The sequence below is a fragment of the Equus quagga genome, chromosome 15 (genome assembly GCF_021613505.1).
Source record: "Equus quagga isolate Etosha38 chromosome 15, UCLA_HA_Equagga_1.0, whole genome shotgun sequence".
Classification (NCBI taxonomy): Eukaryota; Metazoa; Chordata; class Mammalia; order Perissodactyla; family Equidae; genus Equus; species Equus quagga.
The window spans coordinates 82917679-82930190 of NC_060281.1; the positions used below are offsets into that span (position 1 = coordinate 82917679).

General features: G+C 45.0%; 1 protein-coding gene across 4 annotated transcripts in view; it reads left to right on the forward strand.

The window, feature by feature from the left end:
- The window catches only part of GRK3 (G protein-coupled receptor kinase 3), a 128291-nt gene that overhangs the window by 84137 nt on the left and 31642 nt on the right, over positions 1-12512 (forward strand). For all 4 annotated transcript variants that reach the window (XM_046639772.1, XM_046639773.1, XM_046639775.1 and 1 more), the window contains 3 exons: positions 3272-3371; positions 9895-9973; positions 11595-11725. In XM_046639772.1, the coding sequence (XP_046495728.1) occupies positions 3272-3371; positions 9895-9973; positions 11595-11725 (310 nt within the window). The remainder of the gene's footprint in view (positions 1-3271; positions 3372-9894; positions 9974-11594; positions 11726-12512) is intronic.

Here is a 12512-nt window from a genome sequence, read left to right on the forward strand (position 1 = left end):
CCATGGAGGGCGAACCCAATGCCTGGCCCCCAGGTGTCTGAAGTCTGGTGTCGTGCAGAGACAGGAAAACCTGGTGACCCAGAGTGGCGGGCCTGGCGCCATCCGACTAGGTCGGAGGCAGCTTCCACGCTCTCTGGCTTGAGTTCGAGCCCTCCGGGAGCCTCTGTATCCTAGCCTATAAACTACGAATAATTAAAATACCTACTTTGTAGAAATAATACCCCCTAAAGCATTCAGAACGCTGCCTATCCCACAGTATTAGCAAACAGTCGTTTCTGGAAACATTCATCCCCGTTCTTTACTTGCACAGTAGACTTTCTGATCCTAAATGACACGCTTTACCCATCACTTGTTACACTTCACTGAGTTTGTTTATCTGTTTTACTCCACGTTGCCGCTTGTCAAGGTGTTTATGAGGTCTAATCTGACACATGCTGTTGTAGAGGCGAATAATATCAAGTTGTCTCTTCAAAAAGCGAATGTTATTTCGCTGAACTCTCAAAAACAGCCAGCGTTTGGTAAATAGTCTTTTATTTCATAGATTAAGGGTAGACACTTAGCAGCACTCAGCTAGAACGTGGCCAAGCCCCACTCCTGTGAGTCCCTGAGTGTGTCCCCCCGAGTCTCCAGGCTCCCGGTTCCCTGCGCGCTGGCCCTGAGCCCCTCAGGGACTCGACAGCCACCTGCCCTGGGGAGCCTGATCCAGGCGTCGTGCTTTCTCAGGGCTCAGGGCCTGGGTGAGCCGTATGCGCTGGGCTGTGGCTTAAAGGTTTTATTAAACCCCATCCTGGTGGAGGGTAGTGACAGAAGCAGTATGAAGCATTTTGAAAATTCTGTATCATAAAAAGTAAATATTTAAAGAACCCGTCACTCCCCGTGTTCTCTATATTTGATCCCATAATTGAGCAAATCAGTGACTCGTCAACGAATATTTTATAAAGAACTCCTGGAGGAGTGGATGAAAATATCAAATTTGAACATCTGTCTCTGTTTTACTGTAAGTCAGGACATTCTGAGTTATGAGCAGTTAGAAATAAATGGATGTTCTGTGTTCTACCTCAGCCGGACAGCTGTCTTTGTGGTATCCCGGGGCCTGAAGAAGTAGTCCGTCAGTGGGAATTTATACGCAGAATTTTACACATGCACAGAATTTTCAAGGCCCTGCAACCCTTGTAAAAATCTTCCTTTCAGCTCTCTGTTGTCATGTGGAACAGCCTGCTCTCTTTAACCTGTGATTACAGAGCATGCCAAAATAACGTCTGTATTTCCTTCATATTAATTTGTCCCAAGTTTTCAAAATTTCTTAAGTTGCCAACTGTTTCTTCGCAACTAACTTTAATATAAAAATTTATTGATTCTTTTTATTATTTGAAATACAAGTATCAAGATTAAAAACAAACCCATTAAATAGCATTTTAGAACATGCTCTTTTGAACACGTTTTTCCCTTCCCCTTTTATTGATCGCCGATGTTTTAGAGTCTCACACTCTGCAGTCTTATAAAATCTTTTTTTTTTTTTCTTTGAGGAAGATTAGCTCTGAGTTAACTACTGCCAATCCTCCTCTTTTTGCTGAGGAAGACTGGCCCTGAGTTAACATCCATGCCCATCTTCCTCTACTTTATATGTGGGACGCCTACCACAGCATGGCTTTTGCCAAGCAGTGCCATGTCCACACCCAGGATCCAAACTGGCGAACCCTGGGCTGCTGAGAAGCGGAACGTGCGCACTTAACTGCTGTGCCACCGGGCTGGCCCCATGCAGCCTTATAAAATCTTGACCACTGGGGCTGGCCCCGTGGCCGAGTGGTTAAGTTCGTGCGCTCCGCTGCAGGCGGCCCAGTGTTTTGTTGGTTCGAATCCTGGGCGCGGACATGGCACTGCTCATCAGACCACACTGAGGCAGCGTCCCACATGCCACAACTAGAAGGACCCACAACAAAGAATATACAACTATGTGCTGGGGGGCTTTGGGAAGAAAAAGGAAAAAAAGTAAAATCTTAAAAAAAAAAAATCTTGACCACTGCCAAGTTCACGGTTCGTAAATGCTGAATATTATGCCTACACCAATACACAGAGTGGTACGAGCAGTACCTAAAAAGTGTATTCCGCTGAATTTATTTACATTTGTCTTTATGCTTTTATTTAATTGGAACTTCCATTCATGTATGATAGAAATATCTTAATTACTGCTTGATTTTTTAAAAAAAATAACCTTTTTATTTTAGAATAGTTTTAGGTTTACAGAAAAGGTCCAGAGAGCACAGGGAGTCCCACATGCCCCACGCCCAGGATCCTCACCCTGCATTCGTCACAGCTAATGAACCAGTGTTGAGACATTATCATTAACAAAGGCTCTCCTTACTCAGATTTCTGTGTTTTCTACCCAAAGTCTTCTGTTCCAGGATCCCACGTTACGTTTGGTCATCAGGTCTCCTTAGGCTCCTGTAGATGGTGACAGTTTTTCAGACTTGTCTTTGGTGGCCATGACGGCCCTGAGGGGGGCTGGTCTGGTGTGTTGCAGAGGGCCTGCACTTGAGTTTGTCTGATGCTTTTCTCATAGTTACACTGGGGTTACGGTCTTTTGGAAGGAAGACCCCAGAGGTAAAGTGCCCTTCTCATCACATCACATCAAGGGTACATGTTATTAACATGCCTGTCGAGGTTGACCTTGACCTTGACCACTTGGCTGAGGTCGTGCTTGTCAGGCTTCTCCACTACAAGGCTACTGTCCCGTCTCCTCCGTACTCTGCTCTTTGGACGGAAGTCACTGTGTGCAGCCCACACCAAGGAGTGGGTGATGCTCTGCTTCCTGGAGGGGGGAGCTGATTGTTTTCTTTTTTTTTTTTACTTTTTTTTTCTTTTGAGGAAGATTAGCCCTGAGCTAACATCTGCTGCCAATCCTCCTCTTTTTGCTGAGGAAGACTGGCCCTGAGCTAACATCCATGCCCATCTTCCTCTACTTTATATGTGGGACGCCTACCACAGCATGGCTTGCCAAGCGGTGCCATGTCTGCACCCGGGGTCTGAACCAGCGAACCCTGGACCACCAAAGCAGAACCTGCGAACTTAACCACTGTGGCCCCTGATTTTTTTCTTAATACATGCGAATTAAAAAAAAAAAAAAAAGTTTTTTGCATGGCACTTGGGTGCCATTTTGCTTTTTTAAAATGCTGTCCAATCTTGAGAAATTTTCTCCAGTATGATGTGTATTACTTAAATCAGCATAGATATATTTTTGGTGTGGATTTTTCAATAATATGTATGTTTCTAGGTATGCTATGAAATGCTTAGATAAGAAGAGGATCAAGATGAAACAAGGAGAAACATTAGCCTTAAATGAAAGGATTATGTTGTCTCTCGTGAGTACAGGAGTAAGTATTCAATTTTGAGCATTGCTTTTCTTTTCTGTATTTATTTGTTTTAGAACAATTTATTAAAAATGCAGGCTTTTTTTTTTCTGGCGACTTATGGGGCTAACCAATTCTTGGGTGGGTTAGAATGGATAGAATGCAGGCAGCAGCATCTCTAAGTTAATATGAGAAGTGTATAATTCAGATATTATCTTTGTTTCATTTGGGAGTTAGACGTCGTTATGCACGCCCACGACTTCTCCCTTTACTGCCTGTTTATGCCTGCCTTCTTTGCAAGTGTCGTTGCAGAGATGGCAGGAAATAATCATAGCAACAAGAAAAGAATCACTTGAGTATAATTAAGAATCGGCTGTTGTCGACTGAGAAGGAAACCCAGAGAAGAAAAAGGAAGAGAAAAGTAGCTGTTGTCATTCATAAAAGGAGAGGCAGCGACGTGGGCCAGTCAAATCTGAGTTGTCCCTTTGGGGTTGCCCCCAGTCTGTGTGTCCTTTGAAGGTGACTTTATCTTCTCAGCACTTGGCCGCTGTGACCTGCGGTGGACTTTGGCCCTGTCCGTTTCTAGCAGTGTTTCTACCTGTTGGACGTTTTGTTTGCGTGCCCAGCTCTCATTTTTAGCTCAGCACACGTGTAAACATTGACTTTGTGTCTTCTTTACTTGACAAACAGCTTCCCATTCTGATGTCTTTTTCTGTTAATGGTGTTCCCCAGGACCCAAAGCTTGGCTCTGATTTATTTGTACCGTCGCCAGTGTACACATAAGGACACATCCAGAAAAACCCAGCGTCCCAGAGACCTGGGCACGCCTGTGTGCACCCGCAGGTTGTTTCCATCCAGTGTTCCGAGGAGGCTGGGGAGTTGGGATCTAGAAAGAAAGGCGTGAAGTGAACATGGAGTGGCCAGTTGCATGCTGTGTAGCTCACATGAGAGTTTTCTGTTAAACACTGAGCCAGGAGGGTTTGTACACGGTGAGACGTGGGCGGCCCTCTGCGTATCCTGGCTGGGTGCTAAATAAGGTCATCTTCACCCAAAGGATTTGAACAAATCAAATCTTCATGGTGAATCCAAGAACCCCTTTCCTCTAGTAAGCGAGGAACCTGAGACCCAGGAGGGTCGTTTCCTTGCCCAGCGTCTCTGGACTCCTGGCACCCCACTGTTCCTCTCCCGCCATCGTTTTATGGGCTCCATGTTTTTATCGCATCGATTTATTGTATTGTAGTTTATATTATTCTGGTGTTAGTTTTAAGTGGTTCTGGAAAGGCTATCTGCTGTGGAAGCAAGAGAATATCATAATTTAGCTCAACAATAACAAATGAAAATGCCATCGCTATAAATAATTTCTAATATGTGCGTCTGCCTCCCAACCTGTGGACGTGAAGCATTTCAAATAAGAGTTGTCCTGTGTGTGTGTGACCAAGGTTTTAGCTGGCTGCAATGGCAACTGAGCAGCCTGCTCCTCGTGTTGGACTCGGTGTGAATGGCAGTGGCTTCTCGTTTCCATTGGCAACGTCTTCGTCTTAAATTTCAGATGTGGATGTGTGCATACTGCATAGTGTAAGTGGTTATTAAGATACTAATTTTTAATGAGTTATCTCAAAACCCTAGGTCTTTCTTCTCGAGAAAGCCTATGGAAAAAAATGTTGGGTTTTGGGAAAGTATACGTACAATTTTCATGTAGCATTTTTTTGTTGTATTCAAGTGAGGGAGAATGTGGTTGAGTAGTTGTATAGATTCTCACTGGTTTGCCCCTAAGGGAATGAAGACAAAGAAAAAATTGGAGTTATATTGGCCTACTGGTTGGAACTAATTCTAAAGAATTGTTTATATTTTTTATTCAAACGCCAAAACTATTTAGTATTTTTGTCACTTCTAAATACATAATTTAAGCAAAAGAGTTGTAGGAAAGTTAGTTGGAGATTTTTTTGCTAATCAAAGACCACTGTCTCGAGGTTTTTGGTGATCTTGAGTCTAAAATTGCCGCATTTGGTTAGACGGTAGGTCAGCCCGTGTCAACACGCTCTCCTGGGGGATGGCGCGAGCCTGGACTGCAGCCGCTCGTCGCAGCTTTCTTTTTACTGGAAGGTCTGTTTTTCTGTCAATCTCAAATTGAGCATTCCGACCCCTCCTCCCCCAGAGACAGCAGGAACTACTGCCCCCGTCTTACTCTGTAATTCTTGGCTAGAAAAAAGGGCATCTGCGTGTCTGAGAACCGGGTGGAGAATGTCCATAGCTGGAAGGGCAGACAGCACGTTCCTGAAATAAGTCACTTCCTGTTCATCAGAGGTGACTCGCTTGGTCCTTGAGCCATATTTGAGGGTCTGGGTGGTGCCAGGCGCTCTGCCACGAGGTGGGGGCTCCCAGAGCTCGACTTCGGCTCTTGCTGTTCTAGAGCCGCCTAGAAAGCGAGAAGGTGGTAGTATGCAGATAAGCTCAGAAATGTGTGCATAACTGGAACACGTGGCTGGAGCTGTGAGGGACAGGTACCCCCAGCTCGGAAGGTGTTTAACCGGGTGGAGACGGGGTCGAGGGTGCTGCTCTGAAGTCAGAGGAGTGTTTGAGGACCTCACGGGAGGCAGCGTAGCTGGGCCTGAAGGGATGGGCCGAGTAGCACAAGATGAAGACGGAGTCCAGAGCAGACCATGAAGAGCCTTCTAGGCCCGTATTGAGGATTGTTAAGAATCTTAGAGCCATTGGAAGCAAAGAGTGTTGAAGAGGAAGACAGCATGATGAGTTTGAAAAGACTCCTTGCACCGCGGTGTGGGGAAATTTTCTGCAGGAGCGGCTTCATCGTCCATTTTATCACAGTTTTCTACAGAGTTCCTGCAGAATGCAAGCTGTTTTGCTCCCTGCCGGTAGGAAATCAAAGAAGAGAGTTCCTGGCTGAGGGTTTGCCTCTGAAAATCTACCAGTTCTTGGTGACCTTTAATTTTTAACGAAGGCAGAGCGTCTTCCCCAGCATTATCTTGGGAACTGTATCAACCCCGGCATTACATTGCTGCCCCTTTTTCCACGTTGGTCGCCATCCAGTCCTTTGCGACTCGGACCCCACAGGAGACCCAGGAGAGCGTCTGCTCAGCGCCTGAGCCATGCAGATTGCAGTCCTTGGGTTCTGTAGAGGGAACTGAATCCTAGCCCTCTAACCGAGCTTTTATTTTCTGTCGCCATGGAAACCTGGCCTTCATAAGTAGCCTCGCATCAGAGAACCCTGGAGAGGCCAGGGGACCTGGGGGTTGACTCTTGGCTGGCTGCCACATTTCTTTGTGACCTCAACCAAGTCATTTCCCTTTTGGGGGGCTTAGTTTCCTTGTCTTTAAGAAGTCCGACCAAGTGATTTTTTTTTTTTTTTTTGTGAGAGCCCTTCTTACTCAGGTGGCCTATGATTCCCAATTTACAATTCACGTCCCATCCAGTAACATCATGTCTTAAGAATACTTGACTCTTTTGCCATTCTCTCAGGGCCGTTGTTAGAAGGATTGTATACCATCGTGTGTGGAAATCCCCCTTGGCGGGGTCTGCTTGTCCCCATGGAGATGTGAGTGTGGTGCCCTCTCAAGCTGGGAAAGAGCCCGGCTGTGCTAAGTTCTGGGTCCACCCGCTTCTCTCTAGGTCAGTTTGCTATCAGATCAGGAACCAGATTTGTGGGGAACCCCATTCGGGAAGGAGCAGAATGAGCGCCTGCAGCGGGCTTTTAGAAACTTCTGGTGAAACAGGTGGGTTCCCAGTGGGATGGTGCCCAGGAAGGCCACAGGGCTTTTAATAGAAAAGGGATAGCACCCTTGTTTCACTTATTTTCAAGCAAAATAAATCTTGAAATCAGTAAAAACGAACACCATCTCAACAGAACTCTAAGGAAAACCAGGTAACCGCAAAATGAATTTTGTAGTTCATTCTGGAGCAATTTCCTCCAGAAGATTTATGGAAATTGAATTCAAGTTCATGAATCTTTAGCGTATAGGAATATGTTAGCTCCAATTTATCTGTAGGCCGTTAATACAGACGGTTGAACAATGCCAGTTCTGTTTATAGATTATTCTGTTGAAACTTGAATCTTTTCTGTGGAAGTTAGTAATTCTTTGTTTCTGTTGAGAAAGTGGATATAGATATTTTATGCCATTTTTTAGTTGAATCGGTGGAGTGGCAAGTGTTCGCTGTATAGAAAGAATCTAAATAGGCCTGGTAGTTCTGGCGGAGCACGATGGATTTCCACAAGGGAACACGTGCGTGTGTCTCCAGCACCAGATCAAGAGATGGAAAGTTACCGGTGTTCCAGAAGCCTCCCCCTTCCGTCACTCGCCCCACCCCACGCCCAAGCTAACTACCACCCAGGTTCCTAGCACCGTTAATTTAGCTCAGCCTGGGTTTGAACTTCATGTAAGCGTTCTCTTTTGTGTCTGGCTTCTCACTCAGCCTTCCTTGTGTGGTTCGTCTGTGTTGTTGCACACGGCAATAGTGCCTTCTCTCTTTTTTTTAACTGAGGTCACCTTGGTTCGTAATGTTCTATCCATTTCAGGTGTACAACATTGTATTTCGGCTTCTGTGTAGACTACTTCGTGTTCACCACCAAAACTCTAGTGCCTTCTGTGACTAAATACAGGGGACAGCAAGTTAGGAGTGGCCCGTGGACCAAGTCTGGCTTGTGACCTTTTTTGGTACAGGCCATGAACGAAGGATGATTTTTACGTTTTCAAAGGATTGTAAAGAAAAGAAGAATATATGACAGAGGCTGTATGGGGCCTGCGAAGCCTGAAATATTTACTTGTTTGGCCCTTCCTAGAAAGTTTGCTGCCCTGCTCTAGAATATTCCATTGCATAAAGAGGCCACAATTTATGTATCCATCCCACTGTTGGTGGACACTGGGGCTGTCTCCTGGTTTGGGCTGTTTCGAATAGTGCTACGAGGAACATTCTCGAGCAGTTCCTCTGGTGCATGTCAGTACACGCTGCTGTGAGGTGGGTACCCTGAGTGGAATCTCTGGGTCGTGGGGTTTGCAGGTGGCGCTCAGCTTTAGGAGATACCACCAAACTGCTTTCAAAACTGGTGGTACCGTTGGATACTCCTAGCAGCCGTATATGAAAGTTCCATTTACTCCCTATCTTTCAACACTTGATATTGTCGGTTTTTTAAGTTTTAGCTATTTTCTTGGGTTTTAGTGACAGCCTGTTGTGATTTTAATTTGCATTTCCTTGGGGACAGCTGAGGTTGAGCATCTGTTCATATGGGCTTGCCCGCCCTAGAGTATCCTGTTATGTAAGGTGCCTACTTTTTATTATTATTATTTTTGCCGTTTTTCTGTTGGGTTGTTTGCCTTTTTCTTTATTGATTTGTAAGAGTTCTTTATATATTCTAGATATGAGTCCTTTGTGTGTTTATGGATTGTAAATATCTTCTTCCATTCTGTGGCTTGTCTTTTCACCCTCTTAATGGTGTCATCTGATGAACGGAAGTTTTTTGTTTTATTTTAGTCTAGTTTATCAATATTTTTATGGTTAGTGCTTTTGGTGGCACATTTAAGAAATCTTTACTTACCCTAAGATCATGGAGATGTTCTTTTTTTTCTTCTTCCAGAAGTTTTCTTGCTTTACGTTGCTCATTTAGATCAGTATCTACCTGGAGTTGATTTCAGCGTGTGGTGTGAAGTAGGGGTCAGTGTTGATATTTATTGTACAGATATCCCACTGCTCCAGCATTGCTGATTGGAAAGGTCGTCCTTTCCCCCTGCCCTGTTGTGTCACTTTATCATACATCAAACGACCCTTTATGTGCGGGTCTATTTCAGGATGCTCTGTTCTGTTCCTTAGGCTTAATTGTCTGTCCTTGGGCTAAGACCACACTGTCTGAATTACTTTTGTTTTATAATAAGTCCATTTCTTGCACTATAAATTTCCCAGGTTTGTTTTTCTTCAAGAATATCTGAACTTTTCTTGGCTGCTTACATTTCCGTATAAATTTTAGAATCTGCGTGTAAATGTTCATTTTAATTACCATTGCATGTAAACTATAGATTAATTTGGGGAAAGCTGACATCTTTGCAATTGAGTTATTCAGTTCCTGACCCTGGTATTTTTTTCCACTTTCGGAAGCTAATTTAATTCCGTGTTTATTCTGAATGTTTCAAGACGATAATACAGATGACATTTTTCCTCCCGTGGTATGGTTTTTCCAACTTCAGAATCAGAGATTGAAATGGATATTTGACTAGCCAGAACCAAAATGTAGACCAGCAAAAAGAGGCAGTAATATTTTCCTGTAGAATCTGAGTTTTTGGAAGATGTAGATAGAAGAGTCAAGATTGAATCCGAGTGAGAGAGGACCTTCGAGTTTGCTCCAATTGGTGCTGTTATGTCTCTGTGTATTTTATCAGTAACCAGATGCGTTTTACTGCGGCTGTTAAAGTTACCACGTGGGTGTCTGTACTCGATGGGCAGGGCAGTGGTGTGGGGAAAAATCTACACGTGGTATTTGGTGGCAGATATGCTTTCCACGACAGCTTTTGCTTTTCTTATGCACTTGTTTTCTTCACTCTAGGATTGTCCTTTCATTGTCTGTATGACCTACGCCTTCCACACTCCGGATAAACTCTGCTTCATCCTGGATCTGATGAACGGTGAGCCACACTCGGGAAGTCTGGAGACACTCACACACGTCGCCGCGCTGTGAAAGCTCAGCATGCGTTAATTTAGGCACACTGGCACTTCGGCTCTTTCAGATAATGAGGTTCCCCCTGAAGTTTAAGGAAACCTTTGACTCTTCCATTTTCAGTTAAAATTCGTTTAAAAATATTGACTGCAGTTTCCCTCTGGCCTTCGTCATCTCTCCCCAGGAAGTTGCATTTTCTAGAAAAGATTTTCATAAAACACTTATAGTGAAGCTCAATTTTCTGGAATACAGCTGGCCTAGATCTTTAATAAGCTTGTTTCCTGACCCCCCAACTTTTAGGAATGAAATGCGTCGTCATAATAAAGGCCAAAGACAGAAATGTATTTAAAAACCAACTTGGAAGGACTGACTTTGGGCCAGTGCAGATTTTTGCCCAATCTCTTGCCCCTTTGAAACCTGCAGTACTATAAGTTGAACTTTTGAACTAGGCATAGTGACCCCGAGAGTGCCGAAAACTTTATAGCTAGAAAAGTAGTTTCTAATACTAGAAAGCAGCATGGTATGTGTTCAAAGGGTTTTTAGTAACAAGAACTAAAATAAAGAGGCATACAGTTCAACAAATGGAATACCTAGGTTTTTTTGAAGTTCATTTGAAGTTTTATTGTGTTTTGAGCGCTTGATTTAACATGAAGGAATTTCACAGACACAACAGTGAAAGAATCAGACACGGCAGCATCTAGGCTGTGTGTTCCGACTGACGTGACTATCAGAACAGGCAGAACTAATCGACGGTGGGAGAGACGAGAGTAGGGTCCCCTTTGCTGACCAGGGGCCGGGAGCCGAGGTACTGACTGGGTAGGGCCCTTCTGGGATACTGGAGACCCTTTACATCTTGTTCTGGTCATGGTTCGCAGAAGTGCGTGCCTGTGAAAGAGAGGAGTCTTGTAAAGCCAGGGCAGTAAGGTTGGACACACACTAACTTTTATAGATCAATAGAAGCTTTTCCCTTACAGTTTATAAAACGTTTCCTTACCCTGTTGGTGGCATTTTCTGTCTGTGTAACTTTAGGCTGCCTGTTTACATTTTCCGACATTTTCTTATGAAAAATTTCAAACATATATCAAAATTGAAAGAACTCCTGGGCACCCACAAATACCTGCCTCCTGGATTTTACCAGTTAAAATTTAGCTGTATTTGTGTGATCGAATATCTCTCCGTATAATCAGTTTGTTTATTTATTCGTGTATTGCCCACAGAGCCAGTCGCTGAGCCACGCACTGGATCACTGTGTAGGTCAGTTCGGTTAGTAGACAGGACTTAAGCAATCGGAGCACAGTAGCTCAGCGCAGCCTGGGATGGTGCATCTGGGAGCCGCGCTGCCTGCCCAAGACGGGTCACTTTGTTGTATATCATCCCGGTCATTGCTACGTCCAGTCTTCTCAATGTCGAAGTTTTCGCTATAATTTTTACAGTGTCTTGTCAAACCGCAGAAACCAGAGAGAGGCATAGAGACAAAGCCGAAGCACAGTTGACCTTTTTTGCCGCGTCCTAACTATTCAGGAGGACAGCAGTTTTTGTTCCCTTTAAATGAACACGCTTTGCATTAAATCAGGCGTCTCTGATTGCAGGGGGCGATTTGCACTATCACCTTTCACAGCACGGGGTCTTTTCTGAGAAGGAGATGCGGTTCTATGCCACGGAGATCATCCTGGGGCTGGAGCACATGCACAACCGGTTTGTCGTCTACAGGGATCTGAAGGTGAGGCCGTTCGCGCACTCGCTCTGTCTGCTGGACCCGCGCAGTCCGTGTTGTGGTCTCTGTTTCGTTGCATCCTGTCGTCTTCCTCATCTCAGCCCCGATGACGTCTTCGTCTGTGGGCCTCCTGCAGACTGCACACTCTGTTCTGGGACCTCGTGTCCACCCCCAGTCGTCACTGTCCCTCAGTGCCTGCTCCAGTGCCTGGTACAGCTCATGCACTAACTCAGACATTTTCCTGGGTTAATTGACGAAAAGCAGGGTAGGCATTCTTGGTGTCTTCCATTTTACAATTTATTGTAATTCACTTAAAGGTCACTAAGCAGCTGATTTGGCCATGGCTCTGTGTTAGAACCGGAGAGGTACAAAGATGAACGAGCGGAGACCATGCGTCTCACCTGGGGCTTAGACCTCGGTGAACCAAGACATCACGTGGCCGGGTCGTAACTCATCTGAGGCCAGGCTGATCCAGTGGGGCGGGGCTGCCGATCAGCCTGCAGAACTTCCCCCAGTCGCCACTCTCAGAGCTTGATGCTGTTTTGAGACTGCCTTGAAAATCACTGCTAGATTTTTAGATCCAGCTCGTAGCCCGAGACTGCTGTGCTTGGGCTTCTGTTCTCGTTCTCTTGAAAACCTCACTGGATTGAGAAAATGCATTCAGTCTATTCTGAGTTCCTCCCTTCCAGACCTTGGTGCTGGGACCCGGGTTCTGTGTTAATGGGGGAGGTAGGACTTCGCTCCGTGCATCAGTGGTGTCACTCATCCAGCCAGCAGTCTGCAGACGGGGGAG